This window comes from Apium graveolens, chromosome 10 (genome assembly GCF_009905375.1).
Source record: "Apium graveolens cultivar Ventura chromosome 10, ASM990537v1, whole genome shotgun sequence".
Lineage (NCBI taxonomy): Eukaryota > Viridiplantae > Streptophyta > Magnoliopsida > Apiales > Apiaceae > Apium > Apium graveolens.
Genome location: NC_133656.1, coordinates 135,556,478 through 135,571,249, shown reverse-complemented (window position 1 = coordinate 135,571,249; position 14,772 = coordinate 135,556,478). Strand labels below are relative to the sequence as shown.

Genomic DNA, 14,772 nt, shown 5'->3' with positions numbered 1-14,772 from the left:
ACACAGGATCTCTATCTTTTCCCAGATCTGTTTGGCTGTGTCATAGTTGACAAAGTTATTGCACATTACATTGTCAAATTACTCTATTAAAATCAGCTGCAAGCCACTATCCAGAGATACTTTTTTCTTTTTCAGGTTCTGTATATTCTGAAGGATCTTTAGGAGCATAATGTGTTGAAATAACCATGTCTTCATTTATAGATTCCTCAACTCTTACCATAGGGGTGAAAGGCCCATTCTTGAGGATCTGAATATATAATGGGTTTGCCATTCATATGAACAACATCATTTTCTTTTTTCATAATGTGTAGTTAGATCTGTCAAAGGAAGGGATTTTGATAATGCTAAGCTTCTGTTTATTCATTCTTTCAAGATCTTTAATCTGTTTGCTTTCAGATTTTGCTCTGATACCACTTGTTAGGTAATGAATACAACACAAAGGGGGGGTGAATGTGTTTTGGATTATTTTCAACCTTTTGAACTGTTATTGTGACAACCCGAGTCAAATCCCGAGCCTTTTTTGAAAATCGGGTCAAGTCCCGATTTCTAGTCTGAAATAAGCCGAAGCCTACTGTCCCAAATGCAACCAACTTGGGTAATGACTAGCCCACCACAGGCCCCCAAAAGATCATGATTTGTTGGTGCACATAGTAGTAGTATTTGCCTTATAAACTGAACATAAGTTCCAAATCTCCTCGATGTGGGACTGGGGTGTTACCATCATCAGTAGAGGACTTTAGGAGCACCTCTATATAAATTCACCATCATTGAATGATATTTTAAACCTATTTTTTTAAAGTGAAACATTAATAAATAAATCATTTAGTATATCTTCTTATTTTTAACAGAGCTTGCGATATCTCATGTCAAATTTCGAATATATTTAAATATTGGGTCGAGTTCTAGAAATAATAATGTAAAACCAGCCAGTTAGTAATTTTGATATATAATATCAATTGACTTGATTGTATAAAGATCTCAAAAATATTAATTTTTATTAATATAAGTTATTATAAAATTTACCCTTATTAATAAGATATTCTTGTCGAGCTCGTAATTTAAATTTATTAAAACTAGATAGTGATGATGTATTTTTGGTTGGGTCATGTAGTAAAAATTTGAGTATTTTTTCAAAATGGGTAAAATTCTGATTTCGAAACTATTAATTTTGATACATATTATCAATTGACTTAAACATATAAATACCTCAAATATATTAATTTTTATCAACGTAAGATATCACAAAACTTTCCATTATTTGTAAGATTTTCCAGTCGAACTTGTAATTTAAATTACACCTAGATAGTGACGTTATATTTTCGGGCAGGTCATTTAGTCATATTTTTAGTATTTTTTTTGAAAACAAGGTCAAGTTCTAATTTTGAATTCGAAAATAAACCGAAATACACTAACTATAACTTATCTAAATATGTAGTACACATATATATTATTTATATAAGTGTCTCTCTTTTCAACATATATAAAAATTAATTATATGTAAAATTTATTTTTTTATTAAAGAGTATATATTAAAAATGTACGAGACTTATTTTTCAAATTAAAAATTATTTAATAAATAAGGTAATAATTGTTTATGTACTATGCTTAACTTTATATCTCAAATTCAATTGTTCAAAACCAACTCTACTAAATTTATTAAACCTAGATAGTCATGATGTATTTTCTGCTGGGTCATGTAGTAAAAAAATCAAGTATGTTTTTTTAAAATGGGTAAAATTCTGATTTCGAAGCTAGTAATTTTGATACATATTATCAATTGACTAAATCATATAAAGACCTCAAAGATATTAATTTTTATCAACGTAAGATATCACAAAAATTTCCATTATTGGTAAGATTTTCTAGTCGAACTCGTAATTTAAATTACACCTAGATAGTGACGTGGTATTTTCGGGCAGGTCATTTAGTCATATTTTTAGTATTTTTTGAAAACAGGGTCAAGTTCTAATTTTAAATTCGAAAATAAACTGAAATACACTAACTATAACTTATCTAAATATGCAATACACACATATATTATTTATATAAGTGTATCTCTTTTCAACATATAAAAAATTAATTATATGTATTTTTTTATTAAATATATATATATATATAAAATGTATGAGACATACTTTTCAAATTAATTAAAAATTATTTAATAAACAAGGTAATGATTTGTTTATGTACTATGTTTAACTTTATATGTGAAATTCAATTGTTCAAAAACCAACTCTACAAATAATTTAGTAATTTTGTTTAAAGTTAATAAATTATCTGTTAGGTAATGAATACAACATATAGAGAGGGGGTGAATGTGTTTTGGATTATTTTTAACCTTTTGAACTGTTATGGATGTGGGGAACAAGGTAATTTAACTTGTAGAGATAAAGCGTTTTAACAGAAATAATAAAACATGCACATGAACACATTATCTTCAAAACTTACTTAATTTTATATTAAAATCAAGTATATCTTACTACAAATTTCTGGGTTCTTTGTTGATAAATAACTCAGCTTCTTTCTTGAGAGAGTTACAAGAATTTCAGATCTATTTGTTACTTTTAAAATAAAGCATCCAGTGTTTACTTTATAGAACAGTAAATACACGTTTTACAGAGCATGCAATAGCATGTACTAAACCCTACTTTAAGTTAACTAGAACTTTCTATTCTGGCTTAGTGTGTCTTTGCAAATCGTGCATGTCTGTGACTTTACTTTGTCAGTTAATCTTGTCCTTTGATCTTGTACTCTTCAAGTTGCTTTTGTAGACTTTTCAAATTAGTGATTGATTTGTTTGTTGATTGACAATCTTGGATCTTTAATCGGTCTGCATCTTGTACTTGAGTTTTATATCAAGATCTCCAGTTTGTTATATAGAGAACTCGACATCTCAATAAGTATAATGACTTATCGAGATCTCTTATTACTCTATAGTTGTTTTGATTTATCGAAGTCTCTGAGTTCTCTATAAGAGAATTTGGCTTGTCGAGATCTCTGAATTTATGCATGTAGAAAAGACTTGTCGATATCTCTGAGATCTCCATAGACATATTGACTAATCGATATCAATGAGATCTCTAATGAGAATTTGACTTGTTGATATCTCCAATCTTCACATCTTTAATTTGACTTGTCGATATCTCTGAGACCTGTCTATAAGCCATTTTTGACTTGTCGATAAGTCATTCTGAAGTTCTCGAATGACTTCTCTATAAGACTTAATATGTGACTTGTAGATTTCTTGACTTAGAATGTTTTTCTCAAAACAGATTTATTCAACTCCAAGCTTCTTCACATTGTCTCTGAGATCATGATCTTCTTCCAGAACTTATTCTTAGGCTTGAAACTGTTTATGAAAAAATACTCAAGTCTAATATATTTACACTTTTACAAACTTAAGTAATACAATATAAAATACAAACTTAGATTATCATACAACTTACTTAGGGCTGTCAATTTAACTTAGTCTTGTTATAGTATTGGCATGTCTTGTACAACATTATCGTTATTTACAACACTCACATATTATGTGTATGATAAAAAACATAGGTAACAATATGGTGTAGTGGTGAAGTTATGTGCTTGTGAATGTAAAAACTCGGGTTCAATTACTCCCAGCAATATTTTTATATAAATCTAAAGTACATGGATAAGTAAGTACATGGATAAGTTAGTCATTTCAGTGAGACGTTTTAATCTCAGGAATATTAATCACCCTGTTCTCCTATTATATATAGAAGAGCAGGATTATGTGGCCTTTAAACAAAGCTAAACTCTATCACAATAACACTAGATATCCCGAATTGGTCATCAATTTTTTTGAATGATGTGACACGACACCTGACGTGTGTTAATTCGTGTACGCATATATATACGCGCGTGCACACCCATATATCTTATTATTAGGAAAATTATCAAGTATACATACGTTATACGTAAGCATTCGATTTTTGGAGTTAAGTCGGGATACCTAGTACTCCCTCCATCCTTTTGATTTGTTATCAAAATGATTGGGTACGGAGATTAAGAAATATGTATAAAGTAGTGAAAAAGAGAAAGAAAAGTGGGTGAAGTGGTGGGACCCATTGATTTTTAATGTATAAAAGCGAGATAGTGGGGGTAAAAGTAGTGTGAAAAAAGAGGAAAAGTGGGGAAATGGAGGGACCCATTGACTATTTTTGGTAAATTTTGAAATGTAAGGAAATGGATGGGACATCCCAAAAATGAAAGTGTAAAGAAATGAAAAAGATAGAGGGAGTATTTTTTTATAGTTTTTTCCGTGTAAATAATTAATAAAAAATATGTACTAAATTTAATAGCTTTAAATTACTAATTATAATTAAAGGACAAAAAAATGAACAAAAAATAAAATAAATATATCACGCATATGATAAATTAGTAAAAAAAATTGTACGTGTTGTAATATTTTATTTTTATTTTTATGCCTTTTTACAATATTGTTACAAAACATATGCAATCACTTTTTAGCGATGTATATTATATACCTATATATAGTATAATATCTAATCATATTCTATTTACGATTATATAATTGTATTTTAATAATATTTTATTTACCATTATATCATTGTATCATATTTTAGTGTTTGAGTAGTAGTTGAATTGAACAATATAATCTTTTTATATTTATGATTAATTGAACATTTAATCCTATATCAAAACATTGTTATCGCTTTCCGGTATTTAAATAGCAGTTGAATAATATTTTTTTTGTATTTATGATTGTACTAAAATATAATATTAATTGCCTATTTTTAAATATATTAGATTAACGTTTGAAATTGATTTGACGGTACGTGACAAAGTTTTGGATAAAAAGTATGTTACACTTATTAAATATAAGGATATAATTGAATATCATTAAATCAAGAAAATATTTTTGATATCGAGATTGCACTGAATTTTAGAAAATCAATTTTTTTTTATGAAAATCAGGATTGGATAACCTGGTCTCGTATTTTTTTACCTGATTTACTTACCGTACCTTGAAATTTTATAAAAATTAAAAAAATTCCTTTAGAAAAACAAAATTATTTTACCTTAAAAATCCTTGAAGTCTCCATCATTTCACTGAAAAAACCTCAAACTACTCGTACTTTTTCATCAAGTCTTACAAATAATAAAAAAAAAATCTAAATAAAATAGAATTCAACGCAGCCAACTAGAAACTGATTTTTTTACATGTCCACGTGTCATGATCTTATTGGATGGTAGATTCTAGAAAGTCATAGAAGAGCAGCCCCCAAGTCTCCAACCCCTCCAAGCTATTTTACCCCATGCCACGCCTATATATATATAAACACACCTCTTCATACAATCGATACACTTTACATACACGCATTCATTCTTTGTTTTCTCCGCAATTTCTACGCCGTTGAAGAATTCTCACACCCTTTTCACTTCTTCAGGTATGTAATCGATTATCTTTAGCTCTTAATTTCGTTCAAATTATGAATTTATTCCGAGTTTTTACTGTTTTTTTGTGTAAAGATTGGATTTTTATCATATATTTTCTTGATTATTTTGTAAGAAGTTGTAGATTTAGTTGAATTTCATGTTCTTGGTTTGTGGGTATGCTTCATTTGGTGTAAAGATTGAATCTTGGTTGTGAATTTATGAAAAATTGGTTTTATTTTGGCCTATTTTTATGTGATTTGTGGTTCTGTGAATGTTATTGTGTTGAAGTTTTGATCTTGGCTGATATTCTTGTGCTAATGTACATTTGCTAAGCAACTATATCATGAGTTTTCTAGTAATGTTGTTTAAAGTGGTTGATCAGGACTAATTTATGAGGCTGTTGTGCAAGTTTTGGAATGCAGTTGAATTTCGATAATACTGTACTCGAGTACCCTACAGATCAGCTGTGTGCGGCTGAAATTTTAGTTGTGGTGTTTTCATTTAGTGGTTATTGCGAATGCGTGGTTTTGAAAACGATTATTTTGGGAACATGTGTGCTGTATATTGGTATCTTGACATTGACTGATCTAAAGCCAGTAAATGAAATAGCACACATAGAATTCACCGATTTCTGTAGTTTGGTCTATCAAAATATATTCGCAAACGAAAAAAACCGAGAGATATATAACATTATTCAAGAAGAGGTTATCAATGATGAGAGAGAATTTATTGTCATGTTGATGTTCTTTCTTTGCTTTTCCTTTTTTGTGTTTCCAAATGTATGTGTTGTCATGCAGTGTTTCTTTATTTTTCCTCCCAGATACATTACAGAGCTAAGAACGCAGTTGCACGTTTTATCTAGGTGATCAGGATGGCTGAGGTAAGTTATATTGTCGTATATCAATATCTTGGTCCTGTTCCTGTTATGTTTTTGTTAACAAATTGTTGTCACTAATTAGTACATGTTCAGCATTTAATTATAGTTGCTTATTGGTTTCAGGAAGGTCACAAGGTATGCTTGAACGTCTATGACTTGAGTCAAGGAATGGCAAGGCAGTTGTCAATGACTTTTTTGGGGAAAGTTATAGAAGGCATTTGGTAAGTTCCTGATTGTTTCATTTGTCTTCTCTTTGCATGTTCTTTGCCTGTGTAAGCTAAGATTCTATTTTCATGAAAATTTAGCTATTTATCTTTATGTTATGCATTTAGTTCTGGCATTTTAGTATCTTAACTATTTCTCGTATTTTCTTCTCCATACTTAATCTATAATTTAATAGTTTGTTGATTGGGTTTTATAACATGATTCACCATAATAAATTTACTGATTTAGTGTGCGTACTATGAAGTTCCTCGAACAAATATTATAATAGCTGTTAATTTCTCTGGAACCTAAATTTCTGCATTAAGTCATCGGACTTTTTTTTCTTGCTTGATGGGCTAATAAGCTTGTGCGCTTCTACTTTTTTCAGGCATACAGGAATAGTGGTTTATGGCACTGAATACTATTTCAGTGGTGGTGTGCAGCAAGCAGCTGTTGGAACTACACAATATGGAACACCTGTTCGAGTGGTTGATATTGGGGTCACTCACGTCCCCAAAGATGTATTTGAAATGTATCTGCAGGAGATCAGCCCTCGGTATACGGCTGAGTCATATAGTTTGCTCAAGCACAACTGCAACAATTTCAGCAATGAAGTTGCACAATTTCTGGTGGGGGCTACCATTCCGGAATACATCCTTAATCTTCCTAATGAAGTCACTAGCAGTCCAATGGCTGCTCTCATATGTAAGTGTTTAATTGCGGTTACATAGAATGTTAGTCTCTGTTTTTTTAAATCTTAGAGATCATGAGCATTTTAAGGATAGTTAACTTTTTACTGTGACAGGAATCCTGTCAAGAAATAGGAAATTTTAATTGACAGAAATCTTGTATTTACCTCCTAATTTTAACTTCTCTTGAAGTGGTGTGAGTTTTAAATGCTCATCTTATGTCACAAACTTAATTATGCATGAGCCCTAATGGAGAAGACGACCTTTTTGATTTCTCATTTATTTCTTTTTCATATTGAAAAAAACCCATGCTTTTGGTACTTCATATCTTAATAATATGGTCATCTTAGTTGATTTAGGTCCCCCAAATCTAGCTAAGTAGTAGAATGACCTTTTTTTGAGAAAAAGGTAGACTGTAGAAGTTTCTTCTAAGGCATTAAATACTGCTATAGCTAACAATCACCTGTAAATATTTCTGTGCAGTGCCAATGATAGAGAGACTAGAGACAACTATGAAAGCTGGTGCAGTTCCCCAAGCCCCCCAGTTTCAGCAACCTATTTTGTCGACCACTGCCAACACTGTTGAATTTAGTGGAGAAAAAAAAGAAGAGAGTGACTCTAAACCAAAGGTAGAAGAGAAACCTGCCAAGTCTGGAGTGGCAAGTTCAAGTGCAGCTTCAACAGAGGCTAAACCAGTGGATGCACTCGGGGATGCACGGAACAAGGTGCAAGAAGAGATAACCAATGAATTTTCTGCAATCATGGCAAGTGGAACATTGCGTGCCAGTGAGGCTGCAGCACTTGCAACTAAGAGGGTGATGCAAAGATATGGGAGCACCAACTCTGTGCAGAGCTAGTAATTATCTATAATATTCATCTTGTCACTTTACTGTGATAATTTATATTCATCTTGTCACTTTACTGTGATGATCTATATTCATCTTGTCACCTTACTAGAATTTATGATTCTGTGGTACTTTATTATTGTTAGAAATATCGGGTCAGTGCTGTCTGTCTGAAAAGATGAATAGCTATAAACTTCAATTGAATGATTGAATATCAATTTATCTGCTTTGCATTAATATGACATTTGTTAAATGTTGAAGTCCTGGTTATTAGCTAAATCCTAAATGTGATTTTGACTACTACTAATTTCATTGAAGGCTATTAGTGAATGGTTATTACTAATTTCATTGAAGTCCTGGTTATTGGCAAACACAATCTAATTTAGTGAATGTGCTCTAGGTCTGCTCTTCTTCAAGGTGTTCTTGATTAGTGGCACCACAAATTTCATTGAAGGCTGAATTCTGTTGAACTTGAGAATGCATATGATGGGAGGTTAATGCCCACGAAACCGACCATGACAGCAGCAGCCCCTACATAATTCAGAGTATTGGGTGTATTTCCTGTCACGGAATCCACAAGAGCAGCTAATGGGACTTGAATTGTACTGTCGTGGTTGTGAGAAGAACAGCCTTCGCCCATAAGTAGTCACTCAGAACATTGTCTAACAAACCTAATGAAATTACATAACTTCATCAATCACATTATCCAATATAGATAAATCAAATTTAAAGACAGCACAATCTGAAGACTAATTAAAAACTTGACATGCATGTCTAGTGTCACTTATAACCCTGCAATGCAGTTGGAGCTAATAGTGTTTGAGTTATCATGTTAAATGGCAATGAAAGACCAACTCCTGTAGAGGTGTTCTATTTCAAATGCTCATGGGACGAAAATATTGCATTAGGAGAAGGAAAATGAGGAAATCGTTCTTACCAGTTTTCAATTTTTCACTTGATTCTACAAGAAATTAATAAAACATAGGCACACAGATGAGATAAGCTTTGTGCAAAGGCAACCACTTGACATTCGTCTCACAAATGTTACAAATGTACTAAATGGCTCCAAATTGGTGAAATTAAGTACAAGTGCAACAGGAAGAAAAATCAGAATATTGAACAGCCCAAGAAAACCAAGGACTTGCGCCATACTAACATGTCCGCCATCTTCAACATCTGTTTACGTATAAGAGTAATATACACAGAATATAATGCAGCAGGCAAAAGAGCAAGGATATCGCCGAGAAGACAGTTTGAGGCAATTGTTCTATATCCTGATTCCAAGTCCCCTAAACTAACAATTATTGTTCCTCCCATGCAAAGAAGGACGCTAATCAGCTTGACCAAAGTGAATGTCTCACCTAGAAACAGTAGAGAGACTAAGAACGTGAAAATATATCTAATTGATCTGATTCCAATGCCACGAGATCTTCATGCTTAGAAGGTTCTAATTTCTCTTCAACCTCATCTTGATTTGAACTCTCAACTTTGTAGTTGCTATCACTTCCGCTAAGGAGAACAGCCTCCTCTGGCTCTCTCAATTCACGCAAGCTACTACCTTTTCGCAATTCATATCTTTCAAATACCGCCCAATTTTTACCTGCTTTACAATCTGTGCAGAAACAAACCAATATGTGTATGTGTGTGTGAACAAAATGAACAAACAGAATAACAGAAAAAGAGGAAAGAAGGATATAATCCGAGTCCACTGCATAACTATCTCCTTAAAGCTTATTAGACCTCACCGTCGTGTGCGAGCGAAAAGCCTCCCAGGATAAAACGGATTGCAGTGATTTAGAACAGCACTCTCAGCGAGCTTGAAACAGAGCAAGAAATTATCACCGGCGGAGAGAGAGGTAAGGTTTTGTGTTTAGAGGCGAATGTGTTTTTGGTGTATCTAACCCAAACGCTCTAGAGGTGTTTATATAGGTGTAGATAGACTTGTGCGCTACTCTTTTCCATAATTAAATATCATTAATTATGGAATCGGTGTAATACTTGTAAACTACTCTATTTCATAAATAATCTGAAACAGAATCAAATTATATATATCAAGACATACACCATATCAATTAATCTGAAATAAAATCAAATTAATTTATGCCATAATATTTGAGTCAAATTCTATTGGAAAATAATAATTTCCATTATTAAGAGAATATTATCATATCTCACACATCTTTTATTCATACTGCTCAAAATATGACTTACCAGTATGGGACTTATACCCATATTTTCCAATAATCCCCACATGGGTGAGATTGGTGATCTTAGTAGCACACACTAGACAGACAAACAGACAGACAGACACAAGGGTTGACTTGGTGATAATTTCTTCGATCAGATATAGCATACGATAGGTAGAGAATGCTCCTTGAACCTTCGCTCGAGTAAGCATACCGACTTTACTGGTAGACAGTAGACAGTAGACGTGCTTGTCCTTGAACTGTTCGACCGTTTGTGTAAATGATGATATACTTATCACTATATCTTTTCTGACTCGTTCAGCTCTCATGGGTATGTCCATTTTGGCCATGGAACATTGTCCTGGTTCTGCAGGAGTTTCTAAAGAATTGTGCCTTGCAATTCTCCTTTGAAGCGGCCCCACTTCTCTCCCACATAGGTGATCTTTGTCTTATAAATTAACCCGCGTTTACTCAACTGAATTCCATGCATTCAACATTTTGAACTCCATGTATTCACCGAAAGATCATTAAAAGCTCAGAAGCTTAACCCCGTACCTTACGGGTCTTACTGTTTCTCATCATAGGAACAGGCCAAGGGTTACCCCCACAGTGATTTGGTCATCATGATTTAGTTGTCCCATTGAACCAAGTTCTTGGGATCTCCAGTCAGCAATGGTTGGGTGTCCACTATGATGTCGTTAAGCAATAGGCTTAAGGCCCATCCCTTTTGATGATTTCTCAACCACTTCTCTTAATAACCCTTTGGTTAGTGGATCCGCGATATTATCCTTTGACGATATATAATCAATAGTAATAACTTTGGTTGAGATTAATTGTCTAATGGAACTATGTCATCGTCGTATATGACATGACTTTCCATTATGCATCGTGCTCTGTGCTCTGCCAATAGCGGATTGACTATCTCAATATATCCCTATTGCAGTCACATGCTTTGGCCATCTTGGAATATCCTCCAGAAACTAGCGTAGATATTCAGCCTCTTTAGCGCATTTATCTAGTGCCACGAACTCAGCTTCCATCTTGGAATGAGTTATCACCGTTTGCTACTGCCGCTCTGGCTAGTGTAAATACGTAGCCACCCGTAGACTTTAGTGCCTTCTTGCTAGATATCCAGTTTGCGTCAGTATATCCCTCTAATACTGCTGGATATCTGCCATAGTGCAGTCCATAGTTTCGAGTTCCCCTCAAATACCTTAGTACTCTTATGATTGCTTTCCAGTGATCAACTCCCGGATTACTCGTAAATCTACTCAACATGCTAATTGAGTATACAATGTTTGGTCTTGTACAACTCATAAGGTACATCAGACTTCCGATTATTCTCGAGCATTCCACTTGGGAGACTCCTACACCTTTATTCTTGGATAGATATAAAGTCATATCCACAGGTGTCCTAACTTTCTCAAAGTCATCCTTAAGAAACTTTTCTAGGATCTTGTCAACGTAATGAAGTTGACTTAGTGCGAGACCCTCTGATGTTCTAGAAATTTGAATTCCTAGAATAACATTTGCTAGTCCCATGTCTTTCATGTTGAATCTTGATTTCAACATGTCCTTAGTAGATTTGATCACTTTATCATTGCTTCCGGAAATAAGTAGATCATCTTCATACAATGTCATCATGACATAACCGCTGTCATTTTCCTTGACATAGCTTTTCTCATTTTCTTTGTAATAGACACAACTATCACATTCATTGAGTTTGAAGCCATTTGCCAGCACGATCTCATCAAATTTTTCATGTCATTTCATAGGCGCTTGCTTTAGACCATATAGTGATTTTACTAATTTACAAACTTTTCTCTCTTGTCCAAGGATAACAAACCCTTCAGGTTGTTCCATATAGATTTCCTCATCTATATCCCCATTTAGAAAAGCTGTTTTCACATCCATTTGATGTACTGTTAGATTTCGCATTGCAGCGATAGCAAACATCATGCTTATGGATGTTATTCTCATTACAGGAGAATATTTATCGAAGTAATCAAGGCCTTTATTTTGCTTATGTCCTTTGATTACAAGTCTGGCCTTATACTTATCGACAGTGCCATCGGTTTTCAACTTTTTCTTGAACACCCATTTGCTACCTAATGGTTTACAACCGGTTGGAAAATCTACTAATTCCCAAGTATGATTCTGCATAATCGAATCAACTTCGTTCTTGATGGCCTCTTTCCACATAGGCCCATCTGGTGAGGTAACTGCTTCCTTATAGGTTTTCGGATCACCTTCTTCGAGCAAATATGTCATAAAATCAGACCCATAGGATTTCTCCGTACGTTGTCTTTTGCTCCTTCTCACAACCCCCACATTTCCGTCTTCACTCTCTTCACTTTCATTATTATCATCTATAGACTCATGAGTTCGTTTAGACGTCGTAGGTTGTTGTTTCCTGGATTACATGGAAACGTTGTCTCAAAGAATGAGGCGTTCCTTGATTCCATAATGGTATTCTTTTGAATATCAGGAATCTTAGATTCATGAACGAGAAACCGATATGCAGTGCTATGTGGAGGATATCCGATGAAGATACAATTCATAGTCTTTGGACCAATCTTCACCTTTTTAGGTGTAGGGATTAGTACCTTTGCAAGGCACCCCCACACTTTCAAGTGTTGATAACTTGGTTTCTTCTTCTTCCATAATTCATAAGGACTTACATCCTTATTCTTGCGCATCGTAATATTTAAGATATTATTTGCGCTTAAGATGGCTTCCCCCCACATCGACTGCGAAAGTCCAGAGCTTAACAACATCGCATTCATCATCTCTTTAAGAGTACGATTCTTTCTCTCAGCCACACCATTTGACTGAGGGGAGTATGGTGCAGTGACCTCATGGATTATACCATGTTGTGAACAGAATTCCCCAAAGGGTTCAACATATTCACCTCCACGATCACTTCGTATTCCACGATCACTTCGTATTGGTTTGATTTTCTCATATTGTTGTGTCTCAACTTCTTCCTTATAGATTTTAAATTTATCTATAGCTTCGTCTTTGCTTTTCAGCAAATATACATAGTAGTATTTTGTACAGTCATCTATGAATGTAATAAAATACTTGTTTCCTCCTCTTGTTGGAGCGAATTTTAAATCACATATATCGATATGTATTAGGTCTAGCACTTTGATGTTTCTTTCCACACATTTAAATGATGATCTCGTTAATTTTGCCTCAACACAAGTATGACACTTATGTTTTAAATCAATTGTTAATTTTGGTATGTATTCTTTTACACTTAACCTTCGTAAAGTGTCGCAATTAACATGTCCTAATCTAGCATGCCATAAATTAGGAGACTCAAGCAAGTAAGCAGAAGAATTCTTCATTTCATTATCGTCCTTAATGGACATAACATTGAGCTTAAAAAGCCCACCAGTTACATAACCTTACCTACAAACATACCACTCTTAGAAAAAACAACTTTATCTGACTCTATTACAATGCGAAAGCCATGCTTATTCAACATAGAACAGACATCAGGTTCTTGCAAATATCAGGCATAAAATGTACATTCTTCAAAGTCAGATTCTTTCCAGAGGTCATCTTCAGAATCACAGTGCCTTCACCTTCAATCGTAGAAGTTGCAGAGTTCCCCATGTAGAGCTTCTCACCAGCATTAGAAACTTTGAGGCTAGAGAAAACCGCCTTATCCGACCAAACATGCCTTGTAGCTCCAGTATCAATCCACCATTCCCTTGGATTTGAGCCAACGAGGTTTACTTCAGAGATTGTGGCACATAGGTCTATATCACCTATCTCCTTGGACACATTATCAATCATGTTTGATTCTTTCTTCTTGCTGGGCTTTCTTGGGCTTTTTGCAATCGGCAGACCTATGCCCCATTTTATCACAGTTGAAGAACTTTTCTTGAAACTTCGACGACTTCGAAATTACTCCTTTGGGTGCCAAATTCCCCCTTTCCCAAAATTTCAATGACAACATTATTTTTCCTCTCGGATCCTCTGTTGTCTTCTTCGATACGAAGTCTAATGATAAGATCCTCCATAGACATATCCTTACGCTTGTGCTTAAGGTAGTTCTTGAAATCTTTCCAACCAGATGACAACTTTTCAATCACAGCAGCAACTTGGAAGGACTCACTTATGACCATCCCCTCAACATAAATATCATGGATGATCACTTGTAGTTCTTGCACCTAACTGACCACAGTCTTAGAATCTGCCATCTTGTAATCAAGAAAGCGACCAATGATCCACTTCTTTGCCCCAGCGTCCTCGGTTTTATACTTATGGTCAAGTGATTCCCATAAGACCTTAGATGTTGTTTTCGAGCAGTATACGTTATACAATAAATCAACCAAACAGTTTAGCACATAGTTCCGACAGATATAGTCGGTGTGCTTCCAGGCATCCGCAACATACACAGACTGCATATCATTCTCAGCAGTGAGCAATGGTACTTCCTCCTTGAGATATCGATCAAGGTTTAGAATGGTCAGATAAAACAACATCTTTTACTGCCAGCGCTTGCAGTTCGATCTATTGAACTTCTCAGGTTTCTC

At 34.1% G+C, this 14,772-nt stretch overlaps 1 protein-coding gene and 1 pseudogene across 1 annotated transcript; one reads left to right on the top strand and one right to left on the bottom strand.

Moving 5' to 3' along the window:
- Positions 1-5,280: 5,280 nt before the first annotated feature.
- LOC141690142 (uncharacterized) lies at positions 5,281-8,296 on the top strand. Its single transcript, XM_074494800.1, has 5 exons — positions 5,281-5,432; positions 6,242-6,301; positions 6,422-6,519; positions 6,891-7,207; positions 7,675-8,296. The coding sequence occupies exons 2-5, from the start codon at positions 6,293-6,295 to the stop codon at positions 8,046-8,048; spliced, it is 798 nt and encodes a 265-aa protein (XP_074350901.1). The 5' UTR covers positions 5,281-5,432; positions 6,242-6,292; the 3' UTR covers positions 8,049-8,296.
- Positions 8,297-8,481: 185 nt separating this feature from the next.
- LOC141691037 (uncharacterized) lies at positions 8,482-12,493 on the bottom strand (annotated as a pseudogene).
- Between the last annotated feature and the right edge of the window lie 2,279 nt (positions 12,494-14,772).